The sequence below is a fragment of the Halictus rubicundus genome, unplaced genomic scaffold (genome assembly GCF_050948215.1).
Source record: "Halictus rubicundus isolate RS-2024b unplaced genomic scaffold, iyHalRubi1_principal scaffold0035, whole genome shotgun sequence".
Classification (NCBI taxonomy): Eukaryota; Metazoa; Arthropoda; class Insecta; order Hymenoptera; family Halictidae; genus Halictus; species Halictus rubicundus.
Genome location: NW_027488576.1, coordinates 1,125,200 through 1,150,009, shown reverse-complemented (window position 1 = coordinate 1,150,009; position 24,810 = coordinate 1,125,200). Strand labels below are relative to the sequence as shown.

Here is a 24,810-nt window from a genome sequence, read left to right as displayed (position 1 = left end):
CATTTTGGATACTCCGTGCTCGCAGTCTGGTCAAGAGCGTCATTCACTCCTGTGTTGCTTGTGTCCGCGAACGGGCTGCTGTACCAGCTCAGTTGATGGGCCAACTTCCGACCCCTCGCGTCTCCCCACCGTCCAGATGCTTTTCTCATTGCGGAGTGGACTATGCAGGCCCGTTTCAAACCCGCGCGTCATCCGGGCGCGGTATTACCTCGCGCAAAGCGTATATTGCGCTTTTTGTCTGTCTGGCCACTAGGGCAATTCATCTCGAGCTCGTCTCCGACTATTCTACCCCAGCCTTCATCCGCGCCTTTGATCGATTCTGCTCGCGACGTGGAATACCTTGCGCGATGTATTCCGACAACAGGATCACGTTCGTCGGCGCGGACCGAGAATTATGTCGAGCGTACCGAGCGACCCTCCGGAACTCGGAATTTCAAAATAAAACCGCCAGCGACGGTGTAGCCTGCTATTTTATCCTTCCCTCCGCACCTCATTTCGGAGGTTTGTGGGAAGCCGGAGTGAAGAGCCTCAAGCATCATCTGAGGCGGGTTGTCGGTACTACAACTTTTACATTCGAGGAGTTTAGCACCTTGCTGTGCGCCATCGAATGTTGCCTCAATTCGCAACCTCTAGCGCCCTTGCGAGACTCTATGGACGATTTTGATGTCCTCACACCTGGGCATTTTCTGACAGGCTCTCCGCTCACGGTATCCCCACAACCGTCCGTCCTCGATCTGTCCGCGAATCGCCTCACGCGTTGGCAGCTCGTCAGATCCGTGACGGAGCATTTCTGGAAGCGCTGGGTGAGCGATTACATAAACAATCTCCAGCAGCGAAGCACGTGGCGACGAGAGCAACCGGGAATCGAGCTCGGGCAGCTCGTCTTAATCCGGAACCCCATGCTCCCCCCGTGCAAATGGGAACTCGGTCGCGTGAAAGCCGTGCACCCGGGAGTTGACGGTCGGGCCCGCATGGTCACAGACAAGACCCCTTCCACCGAGCTGACACGTCCGATTGTCAAGCTGTGCCCGTTGCCAATTGCTTCCGCTCCCACTTAACTTGTACATATGCTTTCTGTACATATTTCTTTGCGTTAGTTCTAAGCTCTGCGTTAGTTTTAAGCTCTGCGTTAGTTTAAGATTGCGTGCGGCTAATTTTTAAGTTGTTCTGCGTGCGATGCGGCTGCGTCCGCTCGTCGCTGTCTTTGAAAGCAATGCTTCAAGGCGAGCGGTATGTACGCGATCACGCGAACGTTGGAGGTGGGGTCCTCGTCACGCGCTCCTCACCGAACGCGGTCTCTCGAAAAGCCGTTGCGCTAACTCGCGTAACCCCCGTCCTTCCCCTTCGGGATCTATCGATCGCGACCCAATTGTCGATCGTGGATCATCGCGTGATCCACAAGGACCAATCCGCGATTTCCAGGAAGGCAGACTCGGTCTTTCTCCGAAATCGGGTCCTGCTTCGCTGTTCAACCGTCGTGCGATACGGTCCTTTTTCTGCGCGCTTTCTAGTCGTTTTGGTTCAGACTCGTTATTCATCGCGTTATTCTTTGTACATATTTATTGTAAACTCCAAAGTACAGTGTTCATACTTTTCACGTTCATACATCTCAAAATACAGTCCACTTTCATTCAAAATACCCGTGTTCGCCCAAGACTCTCTTTCATTCAACTTCGATGCACAGCGCTGTGCGATTCCGGCTCCTCCTCATTCCAAGTATCGTTCGGTCGGGGACCTTTTCCGATACATATTTCGTATATGCTTTGCATATATTTTGCATATATTTTGAGTATTAATTTTGCATAAAGATCCGATGTCTACTCATTAGTATTGGACAGAAATAACAAACGAACAAAACCAGACGAACAAGTGCGAATCCGAAAAAGGAAAATTTCAACTACCACTTCGTAAGATTCACCCCTACCCGATACAATGCGGAAGAAAAGGAAATGTGGACCGCAAGGACTAACGAGAACAGAATACCTCTTATCAACTCCATCCGATAACCATGACACGGAGTCAAAATCTAACCAAGAAAATAATTATTCCTCTGAAATCCCTGACCTGGCAGAGATTCAGGTGGAACCGCCCAGTGTAATACGACAACCACACAGAGACTTGCAAATCCGAGAAACTCACGAATCACTGTATATGGCCAAAACACACAGAATAATATTCGTAGACATGAACGATAATCCTATCGATAAAGGAGCAGAAGAATTAATGGATTGTTCGGAAAGTAATTTCGTTCTTTCCCAACAGAGGACATAATTGTATTTTTTCGCAGCCAACTTCACACTAAAGCCGCATTGTTATTATACATTTTGACAGCTGATACAGCAAGGCTTGTTTGTGAAAAATTTTGTTTGATTCTGCACAGTAGGTTTTGGTTGGTACCCTTTCAAATATGTTAAGTGAAAAGCGGCATTTTCGGCATATTTTACTTTTTTACTATCGAAAAGGCAAAAATGCTGTTCAAGCAAGAAAAAAATTATCCGATGTGTGTGGAGAAGATGTATTGACAGAATGCCAGTGCCAAAACTAGTTTGCAATTTCGATCTGGCAATTTTGATATTGAAGATGCACCACGTTCTGGAAGGCCACTTAAGGATCAGTTTTCCCAGGTGGCCTTGAACAATCGATAGTACCGCTATAACGGCCGCTAGAAGAAGCTAAATAGTAACATTTTCGTCCAGTATGGGGAGCTGGGTGCACTTTCCACATTCAGTGTCGAGTGGCATTTTCCGAGTATCCTCTCTGATTCGGTCGCATGATCCCTGACAATAGAGGCGATCTGAGCACGCGTGGTCGACATCGTAAACAACGGCACTACCGTAGCTTCGTTCGAACAGCCGTGCCGAGGCACACTCGCGCACCGCCAGATTGGCGCGTACGTGTACCGATGAGAATAGCAAGGGTCCGGGATGTCGTGTGGCCAACAACGTAAACACGTTGCCTCGACACACTCACACACCGCCAGGTCGGCGTGTACGTGTATATACGAGAATCTCAAGGGTTCGGAATCCGTATGTCATTTCGGGATAATGCAAAATGGCAGAGTTGGGCAAAATATTTATCTAAATAAAAATTTCGAATAACTAATAAAAGATAAAAAAAATTTTATTCCTCATTAGAATGTTCGAATAAAGAAAGTATCTTTATTCGACGAGAATTTATCCGACGAATCAAGATAATTTTTTTTATTCGAAAAAAGAAAAATACAAACAATCTTACATTTAAAAAAAGAATAAACATATAAACGTGAATATAACAGAATATAAATATAAATAGACGAAAAAAATATAAATATCATAAAATATATAAAAAAGAATATAAATAAATTACAATTTTAAAATAATTAATAAATTGTAAAATTAATGATGCGGCTGCCATGGCCGCCTCTTCAGTGGGAGTTCCTTTTGATACTCCGCATCAGCTTGTTCTGAAACATGTAAAATGTAAATTAAAAAGAAGCAAACTAACAAATATTTTGTTATTTAGTATAAACATATGTGGCTTCGGTAACTCACCAATAGTGACTCGTCGAATTCTTTCTCTGGCTTTCCACTATCGCCTCGGAATCTGGGTGAGGCGGAGAGCAGTCGACCAGTGTGGTCCTTCATCGTCTCGACGACGAAGCAGCCCATATGATTCGTGGCTGCAACTGAAACAGAAATCAAATATACAAAAAGAGAAAAATGTTGAAATCCACACGACAGTGTGAAAAGTAAAATTGCATTTCTCTACTTATATTATCAGCTGATGCTGCATCCATTGTCGCCTCGGAATTTCACATTGCGTTCTTGATTCGGTCATTGTTACCATGCGGGAATCTGTAATCTGACAAATGAAAAATGTCGCTGAAATGAATCAGCGATTCTGCACACTTATTTGCATGTGTGCAGTTCGACGTCGAACAGCTTTTGAATCATATACGATCCTTGAGCTGTAATTTTAATAACTTTAAAATTTCTTATTACCAGCTGATCGAGTTAGTGGTGCTGCACTAATAAGTGCAACTCAACGTCGAACAGTTGCAACTTTTCTTTTTCTTTGTGAATTTTGTATTGATTCGATAATATATTGGGGCTCTCGAATGGACATGCCTCTCGTATATCTACTGTCAACTATTTCGGGCAACATACAATGTATATAAAAGCGCGTCAATTTTGGCTCCAGTTTATGTTGCCAAAATTCGTTGTCTTTGTGAACTTTAATTGACCTTATACCTTTCCTCGTCCATATACAAAAGAGGCAGTACTTTCTGGCAGTGATATGTAATTGCCCTTGTACTTGGTAGAAGTACGCGTGGTTTTTATTCATAACGCAGCCAGTCTGTAAATATTTTACTTACTGCTTCTATTGTTGATATTGCCTCTTCTGGTGTAACATTTTCCGCAGTTTGTGGGCACTTTATCTCCACAATGCCGTCGTCATCGATTACACCATCTGGCGATGCTCCCAAATAGGGAATCGATGCATCGATAAAAAGACCACATGGTCTAATTTCGATGTTTTCCTTTCTGGACAATTCTTCGCGAGCTGTGTCTTCATTCTGCTTCACCCAACTTCCGTCAGCCACGACGGGAATGTGTGGAATTCCACATGCTAACACGTCGCCTCTTCCAACGGCTAGTCTTTTCTCCTCTTCAGCCGCTGCTACCATTTCCTCTTCCGCAGTACGCATTAATTTCTCCACGATCTCGTCATGGCATTTGCTGTATCCCTTCGTTGACATACCGAGGACATTGATGGCAGTGAGGAATCCTTCCATTTGTGCGTAGCCGCCTCCGTTGAGAATTGTTCCTGCCACTGCATTCCGATTGATATTGTTACGAGCCAGGGCTATGAGCGACGCGAGAGGCCGGCGAGGGGATTTTTACCCCCAGGAATATGGTTTCAATTGTTAGTTAGGTACGCGGACGCACCCGATACGAAATCGAGGAGCCGCTAGGATAGTTGACGTCGAGGACGCACTCAATGCGGGGTCGGAGAGCGATTGTCGAAAAGCCAAATAGAGTACGCGAATTAACGGAATCTATGAGGTTACGTTTGATTCGAAAGGGACTTTAACCCGATCTCACTAGAACTGACTCTGTAACGCGACGTGACTGCACGATTACTATAACGTTACGGAACCGTTTCTGAATCTCAACTGAACCGCTTCTCAACTGAACCGAAGAGGATGAAAATGAACGGGTTTATATACCTTGAAAATGAAAGGGGTACTCTGTTTAAGATTTGATGTCGCGTAGGGTCACAGTCACATTTTTTGTCACTTCTAATGAAAAGCAAGCCTCAGTTAGATTTTCGTTTAAAGGGGTTAATGAAGGTTATCCGGGCTATTTCATATCAGAATATTGATTAACGGATGCCAGAAGGGAGTGTCTAGAGATTTTGATATAAAGAAGGCATACAGTATCTTTCGTTTAAAAAAGGGGCCTGTTGGGACGCTTTTCGTTCTCAGAAAAGAGATTAGAAATTCTAATCGAAATAAACGTGGAGAACGTCTCCATACGTAACAATATCCATGACCTGAGGATCATCAGGTTGACTGTGGATATCGGCTTTATAATCGCACATCATGCATTTCACGGTCAGGGTGGTCTGCAACCCAGTTCTCTTCATACGTATTATGTTCAAATGCTCCATCGAACAATCTAATGTTTCGCAATGTTCGCTTATGCGTTTCATTTCTTGAAAAATATGACGAATGTCCACGATGCTGAGAGATCCGTCCGGAAGACACAATTCTTCCTGTGGGTCGACCGTCGTTTCTCTTTGCACGACGAGCTGGTGGGCCTGCACCTCCGCTTCTTCCTTCAGAATGTCTTTGATGGTTTTTCCACGTTTAGCTATTTTTTTTTGTCATTTCTTGACTATGCCCGACGTCAGAAGAGGTATTCCGTAATATTTCCTTCTCTTGTCCACTTGACGACGGCGTTATACTTTCCATCGTGGATGGCTCGACCGTCGTTTCGTTTTCCTCGACGAAGTGCATTTCTTCGTCGGTGGCAGTTAGCTCCCCGAGTTCTTCAACGTTATCGATTTCTTGTGGAATTTCTTGACTACGCCTGGCGTCAGAAGAGGTAGTCCGTAATATTTCCTTTTCTTGTCCACTTAACGACGGCGTTACATTTTCGTTGTTCATCATAATGTTGCGAACTTCCAAGTGTCACAACACTTCTTATGCGGTCGGTACTTCTCGAATACTGTCGCTCTCGCGCCTTCTTCTTGACTCTTGGTTTTGGGGCTTCGGTACTTCTTTCTTGAAAACGATTTACGCACTTCTTTCTTGCCGTCTTCACTGGTGTTTTCCCCTCCAAACAACCACCGAAACTCCTTTCAGGATGCACCTCCAATTACCGCAAAAATCAATCTGCAGTAATGTGGGAGCCGGTGCATCGCTTTTTGTGGACCGGTCGGGAAAGGGGGTACCCTCCTGGGGACGTATCCCCGCGAGGATACCACTTCCTCCCCCGAATACCTGGGACCGTTTCTTCCACAAATGAAAGGAGTTCGATGCGTTGGTACAGAGACTACACCCTCGCCTTCTGTGACGACACGTCCTCTTCACAACGAAACAGTTATTTCAAACTCTCATTCATTATTTCCGAATGAAACGTATCCTCCACTTTCTCATGATGTCCATTTAGCAATGAATAATAACTGTTTTACGATGCAGCGTCCAATTGACATAATTTTAATTTCGCCTTATCATTTTTAAAAACAGGTCTGTAAGAGAGAAACTGTAGAGAAACACCACATTTGTTTAAAATAATTGCAGAAACGCCCAAAATCTGGCCCAAGTACGATTTTTCGAAATACCATCTGAAGTTTTACAACTACTAACAGCTGTGTCAATAGAAAATCAACTTATTGATTTTGATTCTCAGTATAAAACATACTACAAACAAACAGATTGAAAAGGTATTGGTAAAATTGTGCACAAAAGGTTCCTCCTCACCGATTTTGATAAAATTTAAATATGTTGTAAAACTCTACATTCTGAACAACTTTTTCATATAAATGTAACCGCCGCTCAGCCTTAGTTTCTATATTCTTATATAAATACATAAAACAATTTTTTTAATACAAATTTTATATTTCCTTCACGAACGGTTAATTAAAATGTTAACCCTCAGCACTCGAATGGTGACTGTTAGGCACCACGAAAAATTGCTGTATCGTTATTAAAAATATTTTTTACATTATTAAATTTGATTTTATTTAATAAATTACTAAACATTTCGGTATTGTTCGAGTGAATTGCACTATTTTCGTATGTATAACATAAAAAAAATATATAGAAGAGCAATATTCTAGGTGGGAAGAAATGTTTCGTTTTGGAGTTAAAATAGCTTCGAGTGCAAAGGCTTAACCTAACATTACATTCGTGATCACGTGATCAGCGACCATCAAAACCTCAGTACACGGTATTTTTAGAAAGGTTTATAATGTTCTTCTACTGTTTTTGATGCTTGGCCAGCTTTTGGTCGCTTTGCCACACTGTAATTTCCCCTTTGTCTTCCCTATTCCCCCACCATTAAAAATGTGAACTACCAGAACAAGTGACATTGGCGTGTGCATGCAAACTGTGAGTGTAACGGAGATACAGTCACTCACAAATAATATTAGGACACTTTTAAAAGGACGATAACTATTTTAATATTTGTGGGATGAATGGGTTCCTTGTGCGTGCGGACGACTAGATCATGTTGCGACGGTCCGGCGCACAGTGTGGACAAATCGCCTGTTTTCGGCACTTGTCGTAGTTATAGAGGAAATTTTTTACAGACAATTATATTTACCAATATAGTTGTGGGTAGGGTCTATTTATCATCAACTACACTTGCTGGCGAACTCAATTTAATCTCTAAATGTACATATAGTGTTCGCGACTGTACAATTTTATGCGAGGTGTCTTCGAACAACGCTCGACGACTGTCTACTAATCCGAAGTGTATCTCGCGACGACTTCTCACTGACTCCTTCGAAAGTCCTGTACAACTTAATTCTAACGCCTTCGTTTGCCCTGGTAAAAATCCTAAACAACCCTGATTGGCTAACCCACGCTTTGTGTCCTTCCAATCAGAGCTGTTCTTTTTCTTCGTCTCACCCCCGTTCCTTCCGCCCTTGGCGTGTTTGTTTTCGGAACGGCGAGGTGATCGGAGAAGATGATGGGACTTTCCTCCGGGCCACCCATGCTTGACCCAAGTGTCGATAGACCGTTGGGTCCGCTTCAAGTGCCCTTCAGTTCGTCTCTTAATTTACGACGGTCTCAGTTTGCTATTGAGGACTTTGGGACAAAACTCTAATAAACATACTTCGACTAGGTCTGGAAAATGTCCACTCAAAAATAGCTTCGTCGAACGAGAGTCGTAAATTGCGTTGGCCGTTTGCACGAAAGAAAGACTCTTTTGTGTGCGTGCGACCGGACGCTACATAGTTTATAATTTAAACAAAAAAAAATTTGTAGGAAAAAAATGTATTATTATACATTAACAAATGTATTTTTAAAAACTAACAAGTTTAGAACAAAATTAATAATAAATGAACCATATGTAAAATTAACAATAATAAACTTAAACAAATTATAATACTAGTGAATAAAATTAATAAACTCAACAAAATGCTATCCGAGCATGCTGCTGCTGCTTCGCTATCCGAGTCATTCTCAGTACTTTGATTGCGACTCAAAAACATTGACTCTCGTGATCTTGCACATTTCGATCTATCCTTACATTCTTATTACTCTTTCAATAGTTATAAAACATATATTAAAAACAAATTAAAAATACATAAAAATGATTAATAGGTCGACGTACTCAGCAGAGCCCGCGGACGTCCGTCAGCTGTTACGGTGACGACAGTTTGCTTTCACTTTTTTTTCGGCGATCAGCTGAGAACGTCGATCCCCCCCCCCCCCCCCGCCGCGATGGTGGAGCTACTCGGAACACCTATGATGCTCACGGGGGCGGCAACGCGCCGGATCAGTCGATGTCACATGTTTATTGTTGTATGAAATTACGTTGTATATATATGTATATACAGTGACTCCCATTAATATTCGGACAAAATTGCATAACTTTGCCAATATTGGACAGCACTACTTGAATTTTTTTGAGACGTTAGAACAATTACTACGCTATGTTCAATCCCTTGCAGACAAAAGTACCGTGAGTCCTCGCATTTCCGGCCGTAACGCAAGCGAGGATGTTACAGCTGCACGGAGCATGCTCTTTCGCCCAAAAAAAAACACACGCGGAAACAAAAGCCCTTTTCCGATTTTTGTCCGTCCTTCGACTAATCACGAAGAATGCTAATCCTTGAGTTGCCGCACGCGAGGCGCTTGACGATTCGAGCTGATGGCATTGGAAAAGTGGCCATAAGTCAATCCGTGCGACCCTCACACCGTGTACCGTCCGCGAGGTACTTGAGGGTTCCGGATTCGGACACAGCGGGCCTTATGGCCCACTACACGCGGCGGCCAAGGGGTCGTAAATCCTCTTCCGCACGACGCGAGGTACGCTCGGGTTTCGCTACAACCCCAATAACCGTGTCTCTGGTTTTCGTCAAACAGACGAAAACCAGAGACAGTAAACGCACGTTTTTTCCAGCCCTTGGTCTTCGTCACCGGACCTCAGCCAAGGGGCAATAAATTAGCTGCTAGCCACTTGGCTAGCACGGCGTACATGGGCCACTTAGGCCTTCGTCGCGCTGCTCCGGGGTCCCATAAATCGCGCATTTTGGGAACTCTCCCTTATTGACTTGAGGTGGGGACTTCCTCCTCCACCGGTGAGGGCTGTTTCAGAAGAACCTCCGCCCTCAAGTCAAATCAACGAATGGGGATGCTTCTTCCCCCGAAAACGGACCCATGGCCAAAAAATCGCGTCACCACCGAGGTGACGAGTAAGCGGGCCTCGGAGCAGAGCGACAGAATCAGCAAAGTCGGCTTCAGAATCAGACCACAAGTATTCGAGTCAGTAATCGCGTCATACCGTACCACCGCTACAATTCATTGTATCCAAATTAACTAGTCACCCAAGGTTAGTTCGGCCGGTGACAGGGCATTTGTTAAGTTTGAAATAAACTCTATTTGACACAAACGCGCGCATAATTTCTTCGTAAAAACGAACAGCCCAACTTTCCACGCTACATAACGTGAAAAAAATGTTTGATTAAAATTACATTTGGTCGAAATTGCAGAGAAAGTACTAAAAGTTGTAAGTTTTGCAACTTTTTTATGCGCGCTTATATTAAAAATGTAAAAAATACGTTTTGTTCATCTGTATCAATTATACATATTCTGAATATTTCATCTAAATCGGTCAACGTTGCAATGAGCTACATACGTATAACGATGACAGCAGGGTGAAAGTCGCAGAATTTTGGTCTTGTCAGGGAATTTCACCCTTATATTATCATTTTAAAACATCTGTAGCTTATTGCAACGTTGACCGATTTTGATGAAATATTCAGAATATGTATAATTCATACAGATCTACAAATCGTACTTTCTAAATTTTCAATGTAAGTCCACATCAAAAAGTTGCAAAATACAACTTTTAGTATTTTCTCTGCAATTTCGACCAATTGCAATTTTTGTAAATATTTTTTTTTCACTTTATATAGCAAACCAATTGTGTTACATAGAATCAATCATTTATTTGTAGTTATATGACAATGTAATTTTTTCATACAGCAATAAACAAGTGACACCGACTGATTGACGGGGCCGGCGCATTGCCGTCCCCATGAGCATCATAGCTGTACAAAGCAGCTCGAGCATCGGGGTCGGTGGGGGTCGACGTTCCCAGCTGATCGTGGAAAAAAAGTGAAAGCAGACAAAAACAAACCGTCACCATAACAGCTGACGGACGTTCGCGGGCTCTCCTGAGTACGTCGAACTCGCGCGGGTGAGTGTGTGGGTGCATGCGTGAGCGGCAAAGATGTTGTGTTGGCGCAGCATGCTCGCGAAAACGTTAGCGCCTACGGGGTAATTAGTAGGTGTCAGGCGCCGATAGGAGGACACCTAGAATTTCTTTCAAAATCTTTTTTCACGTCATGTTGTAAACTAATTGTTCTAACTTGTCAACAACATCCAAATCGTATGATGCAATATTAAAATAGTTATCGCCCTGAGTGTCCCAATATTACTGTCAGCGACTACATTTGTTTTGTTTCTTTGTCTGTGTGGTGCAGCAGAATACTAGTGCAAAGTTTTTATAAAATCACTTAGTGTTCCTCTGTGTCAGAAGAACTCAAAGCGAGGAACTCAAAAATTAATCTAAATGTAATCCAAATTTATTTGTTTGAGAAGTTCACGCGGTATATAGACTGTTTGTCACTTACCTATTCAGCTGTAATTTTCTTCTGCTGTATCTTCTGGTTGAGCTCCGAAGTCTTTTGGAGGATACAGCCGCCTTGGCTGCTCGCTTGGTCGCCATTTTTCCCGCATGCTCAATAGAACACGATTCACCACACTCCATTTTTACACAATCTTCACACTTCTCCACACAAACTCCAAACTATACACACTCGCGTCAACACAAGTCCGTACGTAAACTTATTTTTCCGCGTTGTGTATAAATTATTGAACGAATGAAACAGGGATGATTCGCACGCGATGCGAACGCGTTCCTGTCCATCAGTAAACTGAACGAAACAAACAACGACGCAACCAGATGTTGCCACATGCGTCATCGCCCCCCCCCCCCCCACTACCAGCAAATGTAACTTGGCGACGCTTGAACTTACCTCACTGATTCCGTTGGTGCACCAACAGGTCTTACGCTCTTGATTTGTTTATCTGTGTATACTGAAATATGTGTTGTATTTTTTAAATAATTTTTTTTTATTTAACACGGTACGCGATCGAGGGGTCAAAACCGACCCGATAGAACAGGCAAACCGACTGTTCTATCCTCGACACGTACGCGCCTCAAACCGAGGAGTCACAGGTGCAAACTGCGCTGTGGCATTGCCGACCATTAAGACGCAGTTTGTGTTCTGTGGAATTATCACGGGTAATTTAAAATTCATAAATCTTTCGTCGTAATCGTGGTACCGAGTGGACACTTCGTCATCGTAATTTTCGTGGTTCTCGTTCGAAATGCCCAGCACTGCTTCGGTGGGATTTGCATGGTCGTGATCATTCTGCCGCTATCAACAAGGAAGACGTTCGGAGGCCACGTATCGTGCTGAAGAGCGTAGTCCTTGGTAGCGTGGCGTGACCTACGGCTTGTTGTGCGTCTCCATCCAGACCACTCGTACGAGTATTCGGACGAGTGTATGGACGGTCTGACAAGTCCACAATCGTGCAGTGCGTCGTACGCATACGGATTGTTCGAACGAACTCACAATTTCCCTTCGGGTCGATTCGATACGACCGAACCTTGCACAATCCTTGTCATTCTGCCGCTACTTACACGGAGATTGCTCGGAGGCCACGCATCGTGCTGAAGAGTAAACTTCTTAGTTGCGTGGAGTGCCAGGGGTTTTTAGTGTGTGTCTCCACTTGGGCTATTTGTACGAGAATTCGGCCAAATACTTGGGTGGTCTGACGGGTTCGCCTTCGATCGGTTACGAGGTCGAAACGAGTCGTCCAACCGTCACTGCGTCAGGCACACGGGTCGGATTAGAGCGAGCGGACTGTGCACAATTCTTGTCATTCTGCCGCTACCGATACGGAAATTGCTCGGAGGCCACGTATCGTGCTGAAGAGTAAACTCCTCGGTCGCGTGGAGTGCCAGGGGTTTTTAGTGTGTGTCTCCAACCGGACTACTCGTACGCATTCGCGGCCGAGTGCACGGTTGGTTAGACAGGTCACGAATTCGCATATAGTGAGGCGCGATACGCATTCAAATCGTTAGAATCGTTTATAAAAAAGAACCAGGTGTAGAGGCAAAGCGAGCGAACTGCGTGCGTCGTAACACGGCGTACATTGCGTGTTTACGTGTTGCGAGAACTCGGTACGGATTACCGTTACGCGGTATTCAGCGCGTCGTCATAGAGGAATTTATTGCCCCGTACGTCGGGACAGATCACGAGTCGTCCTGTAAACAAATAGCTCATCTCCGAGCATACCGGAGAGATTGCTCGTCAAAACAAAAATAGTTCTTCCAAGAATATACTGCCATTTTACCAGTAATTTGTCTACAAGCTTTATTTGTCTCGTCCAAACCTCGCCGCTTTCCAGTGCCTGGAGGCACGAATCCATCTCCTTCGCGAATTTACACGCGTAGGGAATTGGGGGTAGTAACCGGCCCCCGTGTCTTAATATAAATAACCCTTGAGTCGTCGGGACAGGGAAAAATCCAATCAACGCAATCGAAAGAGGAATGAACGGTTACACCGTGCCAAACAAAAAATTACGAAAAAATTCATGGATATTCTACTTACTAGCATACAGGAGTGAGATTTTTTTCAGAATTTTAGGTGAAAAAATCGATTTTGACACAAATCCGAAAGCATAGAATTCCCGATTTTATATCGAACTTCTCAGTTGAACCCGCTTATATTATTATGTTCGCTGTGTCTTCGTTGTGATTATTAATGTGTATTTTTTATAGTTTTTTTGGATTATGCAAACATGTTTGTTGAAAAAAATTGGACATCTCCAAACATTCGAAGAATGTGCGTATTTCGTATTGAAGTTTCAGAGATACTGGTTTTATAAAAGTAGTTGGATATTATTGAAACAATTGTTCTAAATTCTTTTTAGAATTTTTGTAAATTGCATGAAAATGAATTTTCTCGTTGCCTTTTTTCCTGTTTCCAAGCGTATTATATGTTAGCGTCAACGCATTTTTAACGAGAGATTTTGGTGGGATGGTCGAAGGGATGTTTATTCCTTGACAGACTTATGGCAGGGCTTTATAATACCTGTGGCCCGTGAGGCTAAACAGTCCTGGCAGCAGAGATGAGCAAAATATTTATCTAAATAAAAATTTCGAATAACGAATAAAAGATAAAAAAATTTTTATTCGTTATTCGAAGGTTCGAATAAAAAAATTATCTTTATTCGACGAGTATCGAATAAATAATTTTATTCGACGAGAATTTATCCGACGAATAAAAATAATTTTTTTTATTCGAAGCGGATTTATTCGAACTTCGAATAATTTTTTCATCTTTTATCTGTATCTTTTATTCGAAGGCTTCGAATAACTTTTGCCAGCTCGACGAATAAACGGCGACGGCGCCCGACGAGGACCGACGAGCGCCGAACGTCGAAGACCCAGCGACTGCCAAACGGCATACAATGTAAGCGGATGGAGAATCGCGCATTATTGGCAATTTATGGTTTTATGTTTTTAATCAGAACAATATTGTTAAGACGAATGAGTTGTAGAGTTTGTTCCGATCGAAATGAGTCCAAACACGACATCATTTGGACTGTCTTTAATGAGATTGTAATTTTTATCGTAACATTACGTGTCAGTGAAACTTGTTCGATTACACTCGAATTTGACCTCACTTTCATAAGGAAAATCCCCTCCATTCGCTCGTCACAATTTTATGAGGATATGTTGAAAAATCTAAAAGTTTAAACTTTCATTCGTGCGCGATTCTCCATCCGCTTACATTGTATGCCGTTTGGCAGTCGCTGGGTCTTCGACGTTCGGCGCTCGTCGGTCCTCGTCCGGCGCCGTCGCCGTTTATTCGTCGAGCTGGCAAGTTATTCGAAGATTTATTCGAAGCCTTCGAATAAAAGATACAGATAAAAGATGAAAAAATTATTCGAAGTTCGAATAAATCCGCTTCGAATAAAAAAAATTAGCATTACTCGTCGAATAAAATTATTTATTCGATACTCGTCGAATAAAGATAATTTTTTTATTCGAACCTTCGAATAACGAATAAAGATAAATTATCTTTTATTAGATTCGTTACTTAAATAATTTTTTATCTAAATAATGCCCAACTCTACCTGGCAGCAGGCGACGCGATAGCTGATGACCGATTTGGGTTTCACAGCTATCGATTGTCTAAGCATTGACTGTTTATTGACGGTGAGAATGTTTAGAAAAGGCAAGCGACCCGACGTCGTATTGTCAAAGATAAGGGACTCTTTGTCCTGAAGGATCTGGCCACGGAGTGGGGAAGGCTATACCTTTTGGTAAGAGGACCATGATGAACCCCACGGCACTTACCCCAGAACCTTGGGACCAGAAACTCCTAGTTTCTAACATATGAGATAATAAACATTTTTATATTCGAAAAAAGAATGTACAGACTTAAAAATGCAATATAAAATATTTTATTTGCCCTATATTTCAATATATCAACATGACTTCCAACAGTTTCCTCATTTTGAAAATAATATCTAACTACAGAATTTTTATAAAACCGGTATGGTTTTATGGTTTGGAGATGTCCAATTTTTTTCAACAAACATGTTTGCATAATCCAAAAAAAAAAAACTGTAAAATATACACATTAATAATCACAACGAAGACACAGCGAACATAATAATATAAGCGGGGTCAACCGAGAAGTTCGATATAAAATCGATTTTTCCACCTAAAGTTCTGAAAAAAATCTCACTCCTGTATGCTAGTAAGTAGAATATCCATGAATTTTTTCGTAATTTTTTGTTGGGCACGGTGTGACTAGAAATCAATTTGATTCGGGGGTCACTTTTGAACATCTTAGGTGGCTATACTGAAAAAAAATTATTTAAAGAATGCAAAATATATTTTCGTAAACATTTTTCAGAAAAATTTATAGTCCAAATTTCGCTTTAATGAGTTTTTTAGAACAAAAGTTATAGCGAAATGTGATCGCGAATCACACGTTCGAAACTTTCGTAACGTGAATAATTGCGGATGAACCCGTCGAACGTCGCATAGGTAGCGCACACGAACAGAGTAAAGGTGCGTGTTTGCGTAGTGCGGTAGGAGGGAAATGGGTGGCGATTTTTCGCCAGAGTGGGAGCCATCGGTTTGGGCATTTCGTCCACGACTGCAAACGACTGCAAACGCGGGAACGCAACCACGCATTATACAGTACGTATAAATGTTTATAATCAGTATTTTATACTAATATTGTAAAGTGTAAATTGTTGGGTAGGAACGAAAGTTCGTAGAGTTTTCAAATTGAAATTTAAAAATAGGAAAGATATTTAGAAATCCGACAAGAAGTAATAGAACAGAAGGGAAAATATGTTATTGAATAATTCTATGAATACATATCTATCGGTAATTGTGCATAAGAAGCCACACGACATCGACTTCGAAGCTCTTTCAATATGTTGTCGGGATGAAGATTTTTAGCAATTTTTCTCCATGCAGGCCGCCACCGCATTGTGGATTCGGGGCTTCGAAAACCTTGCAGAAATTCGAAGTATGAACATTCGAGAATTCATGATGACCCGCGTGTAAAGTGTAGAATATGATCTTGTAGAATTAGTAAAAAGTAATGATGTTGAAAGCGTAAATTCGGTGTCATTACAGTTCGAAATTGGTCATTGCTATCGAGTTTAGTTATACCGTGAAAAATACATGTTCTAATATGTTAATATTTTTATAAGTACGCGACATTATTTACCAAACAAATGAAAATATGGCTTGATCGTCTAGTGGTAAGTAAAGGATTACATGTCGTGGTATTGGAAAATATTCTAATATTTCATTTGCGACGAAACGGCGAAATTCGCGTTCCGTCGCGAGCTCGCACAACGGACCCAAGTGCGAGCTAATCCGCAACCGTCCCGAGCGCGAACCAATCAGAGCACACCATCGCTTCGCGAACATTTCGCGAGGCGGCGCGCTCTTCGTAGTCCGCGCTTTCTCAATAAATACCGGAGCAAACCGCGACTAACTCGGAGTTGGCTGGGAGCTGCTCACCGGGAACCATCCCGAGCTCCTGACCACTCGCAGCCGCGTGTGAACACGCATACTACGGCTTCTTCCGTGTGTGTGTGCGAACACGCTGGTGCCAGGTGGAACGCGTACTACGGCTTCTTCCGTGTGCGTGTGAAACCAGTACCGCGAGGAAGTCTTGAGCGAGCAGACGGACGGGAGCAGTGTCTCTGGGCACTACTGCTCGTCGCGCGCTCCGGCTCTCTCCCCCTACCCGATTCCTTTCCGTCGATCCTGCGAAATTCGCTTACCGGCCCGCAACTAGGCGTCTCGTCACAGTCGTGACAGTCCTCGTCGGATCGCAGTCGGGTTCGGTGCTCGTCCTGTACGGTGACGGAAGCTCGTTCTCTGGGAACGTCCGGGTGAGAGCGACCCCCACCGCGATCTGACTGGGGGCGACGGGTGGGGCGTCCCATCGGTCCGGAGTCGGAGTGGATTCGCGGCCACCGTGCGCTCGGCCGCCAGCGAGGAAACACCAGTTCACTAGAATCTCGCCGAGCCGCGGTGGTTCCTACCGACCAACCGTAGATCCGGAATCCCAGGAATCCACCGAATCGGAGAAACGCCGTATTCCGATACCGCTCCGTATTCCGCCGTCAGAGCGAGTCCTGATCGCTCCGCGTTCCCGTCGTCAGAGCGAGTCCTGATCGCTCCGCGTTCCGCCGTAAAATAGCGAGTCCTGATCGCTCCGTATTTCCGCCGTAACAGCGAATCCTGATCGCTCCGCGTTTCCGCCGTAAAGAAGCGAGTCCGGGTCGCTCCGCGTTTCCGCCGTAACAGCGAATCTTGATCGCTCCGCGTTCCGCCGCTACTCTCGCGTACATTAGATTTGAGATACTATTTATAATAACGTGTCGCCTCCTCGCGCTGATTGCAGCCAGCCGTCGCACCGGAACCCGCCAGCCGGGAATCACCATCTCGACCCGGGGCGAACCGCCGCCGGCAATAAAGCTTATTTTCACGTAAACCGCCTCCGTTATTTCACCCGCTGTCCTCTCTGCCGACCCTGGCCGCTGAGCGAATCCAGGAGAGGACAGAACGAACCTTCCTTTCGCGGTTAAACGCTCGCGTAGGAAAACGCAACCGTTACAAATTACAGAGAACAGTTTTTGTTACTTTGAAAAAATAGTCAAATTTGCATACATTTCTAAGCTGTTTGTTATGTTCCCAGTGGGTTCCAGACAAATTTTTTTGCAAAATGTCGAGAGTTTATCTAACTGTAATGCTAAAAAAGAACAAGTTGCACCTTTTTTGCACTGCCAGAGAAATTACATATTTTTTTACGTGCGGTACGATCGATCTATATTTCGACGATATTCGTCCTCTGGTCGGACTGCTCTGATCAGCCAACGTACATCGCGACATTGTATACAAACTTGGCCATTAGGTTTCAATGTTTTCGCTTACGGTGGCTGAGCAGTACAGTCCGCTGCACCTTTTTGTTTTTTAGTATTACAGTTAGATAACCGCACTATGCACATAACAAACAGCTTAGAAATGTATGCAAATTTGACTATTTTTTCAAAGTAACAAAAACAGTCCTCTGTAATTAAATATTAGAATATTTCCCAAATACCCTGACATGTAATCCTTTAGTTACCACTAGACGATCAAGCCATATTTTCATTTGGTTGGTAAATAATGTCGCGTACTTATAAAAATATTAACATATTAGAACATGTATTTTTCACGGTATAACTAAACTCGATAGCAATGACCAATTTTGAACTGCAATGACACCGAATTTACGCTTTCAACATCATTACTTTTTACTAATTCTACAAGATCATATTCTACAATTTACACACGGGTCATCATGAATTCTCGAATGTTCATACTTCGAATTTGTGCCAGGTTTTCGAGGCCCCGAATCCACAATTCGGCGGCGGCATGCATGGGGAAAAATTGTTCAAAATCTCCATCTCGACAACATATTGAAAGAGCTTCGAAGTCGATGTCGTGTGGCTTCTTATGCACAATTACCGATAGATATGTATTCATAGAATTACTCAATAATATATTTTCCCTTCTGTTCTATTACTTCTTGTCGGATTTCTAAATACCTTTGCTATTTTTCAATTTCAATTTGAAAACCCTACGAACTTTCATCCCTACCCAATATCATGTGATAATGATATTTTATATTGTATTGTGTTTTTGTTTGTAATGTAGATGGAACAGATTCCGAATCATACACCGGCGGCGGTGGTGCCAGCACCGGCGGTGGCGGTGCCACCATCAGGAACGGTGTCACTACCGACGGCAGTGACGGCGGCCGTCGCCCGCCTAACGATTGGCAGGCCAATTGCCAATGTAGTGAGTAGACGGTATATTTTATCATTCGTAAAGATTTATTATTTATTTCTAAAGCGTTACATTTAATTTCCAACAGAAAATTGAAAACGGCCGCGGCGGCGTTGGAACATCGTCTGCAGGCTCAACATCAACGTCTCCCCCCCCCCCCCCTCCGACCAGCCCCGTCATTCAGATGACGGAAGAGATGCTTGTGAGTTAGAAAAACATAAAAATATGTTATACATATGTTAAATATAAATCTTGTATGTAAATGTTCTGTACATGTTTCAGACAAAGCTGATGAAAAATTTCAAAAGAAATTATTACCGAAGAGGGGACCATAAATCTTGGCGCGGTGGCCGCGGGTGGCGTGGCGGCCACAGGGGGCGCGGAGGCCGCGGGGGGCGTGGCGGCAGCGGGGGGCGTGGCGGCCGCAGCAGAAAATATATAACAATAAACATGTAATAAAAATATATTATATTATGTTTTTTTATTTTCCTAACTCTTCCTTTTTCATATCATCCTCAAAATATGCATCCATTTTTTCCCCATTTTTTCTCCTTGGCATTATCGAGGAATGATTCGCAGCATCCCGGACCCTTGCTATTCTCATCGGTACACGTACACGTCGACCTGGCCGTGTGTGAGTGTGCCGCACACTCTCATTCGAGCATAGTGACTGCTAACGACGACAATGATCGGAAAGAGAATACAGCGCTCGTAGCGAAAAATGCCGGAACTATATTTGAGCAAAATAATAGCTGTGGGATGGTTTTTCGGGGGCGGCAAATCCTTTGTTTAATACGTAATTATACAATATGTAACGGGTATATCTAAGGCCCGTGACTTCCCCGCCTAACACCGCGCCTACCACCGCCCCATTCCCAGCGAGCGCGCCGCGAGACCACGGCCAAGCGCAGCCTCTCGTCGCGGCCGCGAGGTGGCCACCGCGACGATACGGCTGCTCGCGAGTGGAAGTGGGCGGTGGGAGGAATAAATAGGCCACGAGACCAGCCAAACGGGGCAGTCGAGGCAAGGCATCCGATGCGACGTAGAGAGCTGATCTCCGCAGAGCACCGCTACCGCCACATACGGTCTCAACTGTACCTCCGACCAACCGCACCCCGTTCCTACTGAAACCACCGTTCACGCATCCGAGCCTGCACCGTGCAAACGGACAGGAATCCCTCCCCCGAGGGGCGCAAGCCTACGGGAAACTAGTCCGAGCCGGCACCGTGCAAACGGGCCGGAATCCCTCCCCCGAGGGGCGCAAGCCTACGGGACCTTCCTGCTAACCTGACCGACTCCCCGACACCGAGGCGATACCGCCGCAGGACCGCCGCGAGTCCGAACCGCCGCCGCGATACCGAACCACCGCCGCGATACCGCGCCGCCGCGCTACCGATCCGCCGCGATACCGCCGCGACCACGCCACCTGAGGGCAACCGTTGTACATAACAAGAGCAGGGACAATAAAGACACGAGTATTCTACCAGAAAACGACTACTATTCATTCCTCCTCGAGGCACTACCGACTCCTGGCAGCCGGCTGAGTCGGCACTTCCTCCACCCCGACGGATACCCGTCACAAATATAATAGGCGTTGCATTGACATTGTATATATCACCGCTAGAGCGCTCGCCGTCAACATTCTCCATAAGAACCCGGTTATTTAAGAAAATGTGTCCTTATATCTACATTCTGCCGAATATTGCAAATTACGCCTAGAAAACGCAAAAGTAGGACCTGTTCGTTCGCGAGCGCTCTAGATTTATCTTTTATCTAACGCTTTTCACCTCTGGAAAGCCCCATCTTTGCATTATCGAACAATGATTTGCCGCCTCCCGAACCCTTGCAACCTTTTTCGTTCTTGAGGATCTAGCGTTGTGTGCGGCATACCATGGCACACGCACACGGCACGCACACTGTCATTTGAGCTTCTCCTAGCGGCCGTTTGTAGCGTGAAGATCGCTAGGAAGCTTCTCCTAGTTCCTGTTTGGAGCGTGGCGACTCAAGGCCACGTAGGAAAACTGGCCCTTAAAGCTGAATAAAACACAATAAAGGCATTAATTGATGCAAACCGGCGTATAACAACTCGTGAAATCGCAGAGAGATTAAATTTATCGAATTCGACCGTTCATGATCATTTGAAACGCCTAGGTTTAATCTCAAAGCTCGACATATGGGTTCCTCATATTCTTACGGTGTGACGAAACAGTGTTTCTCGCGTTCCGTCGCGAGCTCGCGATCGTGACACAAGCGCGAGTCAATCCGCGATCAGACCCTAACGCGAGCCAATCCGCGATCAGACCCGAGCGCGAAGCGAGGCTCTCGTTGTGGTCCGCGCTCGTGTATAAGGACCCGGCCGAAACGAGCCAGGACCGGAGTTGGCCTCATTCGTCTTTCCGTCGCGAACCGTGCCCGTGTACGGACGCCAGTACAGTCGCCTCTCTGTGTGCTCGCTACACCGTGCCCGCGCCATATTGGCTCGGAAGATAGTCCGACGTCGCGAAGACGTTCGCCGTTCCGATCGCTTTATAACGTTCATTTACACGTGTTAGACACACTGTGTATGTAGTGTAGGACACGGACGTAACGGGTTTGACACGGAATCCTTGGGGAACTGAAAACTGTTTGTTTGGTGTGCTCCGTGTACGTTCTGCCGTTGGAGACGTTTTGAATTCGACGAAACGGACAAATTCGGTAGCCGTACCGGTGACGTGTGACGTCCACCTTGCGAATCAACGACATTCAGTTGATCTCCCTAAATTTCGCGTGAGGCTCCAGGTTGAACAACACGTTTCTTACTTTTCCTGTATTAATTAACTATTTCTACGCTCATATCTTTCCTTCTTATTATTATTATTTTAGTATTTACTAGTTCGTAGTTCGCGTAAAATCCATAAATCGTGCGACCGCGTGTTCGGCGCGGTTCCGCCACGCCGCAAGTGCTTTTACGCATCGATTTAGTTATTATCCAGTTATAACGTGTCCAGACTTCAAGGATTTGGTGATGTTATTTTTCATTAGTATATAATTTAAATTCCAAAACCTCATTGAAAATTTATGTATTTCTGTATCCCACGTTAACACGTGGGAAACCTAACCTGTTGCAAGTGAAACGCTATTACCTTCTTAATTATCAGTCTTATAGTTACTCACCTTATTAGATATATATTTTATTTCAGTTTTAAGTCTTCCTTTCCTGTAATTGAAATTTTACTCACTCTTAATTACAGGTGCAAAGTTCTCACAATATTGAACTTCATTAGTCTGCGTGGCCTACTCCACGCCATGGTACACTCATTTGCAACCTGTTTGGTCATTTCCATACTCTCATTCTATTGATTATCTCTTATCGTGTCAATTGCTCAACCATCTAAATCGTTAATCTACTGGCATACATGAGAACATAACCTCGGTGTGCCAGCAGCTTATTAATATCATTATATTGGTACTCCCATTTATGACGCTGCCATATTTCCATACGATATAAATCATACTCAGTAATACATTATCACAACCATATTAAATTTAATCAATTAAAATTAGGTACTTTTAAACTCTTTCTCATTACAATCTACTTTAATCACGTGGCCCGCGTTCAACGTCTCTTTCTTTAGTTTAATTAATAAGATCAAACTTACTTTACTTACGTTATCTTACTCTACTTTATCTTATTCCACCATTACTATTATTTTGTTATTATTACTATTAAAATACCACAGATCCTCTGTGCCCTCATCGACACACTTACACTTATATTATATTTACATACTATCTATATATACACCAGAACTGGGCGACCCTGCGTCTCGCCCAGTGACATAATTATTTTGGTCTTCTTATATTCTTTTCTTTTTTTCTTTTTAATACCAAATCAATAACAATTTTGTTTCATTATTTATATCTTTGTTCCATTATACCTATAATGTGCATATTGTATTTCTAAACTGCTGAATTACCTAAACACGGGAGTTACAAATCCCAACGTGCTCTGGAACTCTACAAATTCCTGTGCTCGCACATTCTTACATATCACTTTGCTTGTGGCCTTCGCCCCATGCTCTTGTACACACATACTAGCCGAGCGTTACAAACCAGGCCTTAATACATACAAGGTCGCGGACACATTGTGCCAACAATAACATAGGTTTTTCCACCGAGATTTAATACCTGGGCATCTATTTCAGCTCGTTTACAAATTCTCACATTTACATTACTTCATGCGTAATACTAAATGCCACAAATTAAGCTTGACTCATTTTTATATATTCTGCAGAAAATCTCCTGTCCTGTCACAACACGAGGAGTTTAAAATCTGGTTGTGGCCCTTCTCCGGGACTTGGCCATTTGTTCGGTCTCTAATTGGGTTATTCGAATTCATGGAAACTCATCCGAATTGAGACTGCCTATCCAAACTCCTGAAACACTACACGGCAATCTGTAAGTCCATCATATTTAATTTATATATCGGAGCACAATCTATCAAAACTAAACCCAACCTTAATTAATTAAATCCCTCATCTTCTCGGCTGCTGGGGGCCTCACCCCCCACAGCAACCTGGCTCCTCCTGCTAACCGCGACCAAGAATATATACAAACGTCTATTATTTCCAACTTTAAATCCAACGCCCCAGGCATGTCCCGGCACATCCACTCAAATTTCCACATCATTACCAGTACTAAACGTCACCTCTCCGGTACCAACGGTATCCTCACAGAGTGTTCCGGATGTTAATCCACTTGTCATTCATCAGCTCACTTCAGAAAATCTACGTTTCTTCGACAACGCAGACCCCGTTTTGGATTTCACCAATCATCCAATAATAAATCCAACATCTTCCCGGGACTCCACCTCCCAGGAACCTATAATGCTACCGGTGGTTGAGGACGACTTCCAGCAAGTCCTCTCCCCCAAATCTAAAAAACTAAATAAGGATAAAACCCCTCCTGACGATAATCAAGATAAAAACATGTCACCGATCGCGACGCGCGATAACGTTATCCCCCTGTTTAACAAGTTTCAAGTTTTGTCCTCATTCGCGGGGATATTAAATCCGGACCAACCCGTCCCTGACAAATCCAATAGTCGTACTCTCAATCATGGGAGGAATTCCACGAACCTCAAAGATCAGGCCGAGCCTCCTCATCCGGCCCATAAACATCCGCCCACAATGGGTAAAAAACCCAGACCACCACCTATATATTTATCCAACTTCGATCTAAATATTCCGGCCTTCTATCGCCGAATGAATGCAGACGTAGGCAAGGATGCCTACTCGGCCAAATTCCTTGGTAGACGTATACGAATTCAATTATTCAATGCCGACAAATACACAGAATTTAGGAATATCTTGGCCGAAGCCAAAATACCCTTTTATACTTTCAGTTCTAATAACGATAGAAATCCGGTAATGGTCCTGAAAGGGCTCCCTACTGTCCCACCCAGTGAACTCCTGGACGAAATCAAATCTCTCGGATTAGAGATAACTTCCATCTCGGAGATATCTCCCAAAAATTCTGCATCGCATTACGCTATGTACAAGGCGATTTTCTCCCCAGCCACTACCACCGCTGCCATTAATAAGGTGGGTTACATCTACAATACCCGGGTATACTGGGAGAAATATCTCTCCAAAAGGGT

At 43.8% G+C, this 24,810-nt stretch overlaps 1 protein-coding gene across 1 annotated transcript; it reads left to right on the top strand.

Moving 5' to 3' along the window:
• Window positions 1–347: 347 nt before the first annotated feature.
• LOC143363344 (uncharacterized) lies at window positions 348–1,058 on the top strand. Its single transcript, XM_076803943.1, has one exon. It carries the CDS (start codon window positions 348–350, stop codon window positions 1,056–1,058), a length of 711 nt encoding a protein of 236 aa, XP_076660058.1.
• The last annotated feature ends 23,752 nt before the right edge of the window (window positions 1,059–24,810 follow it).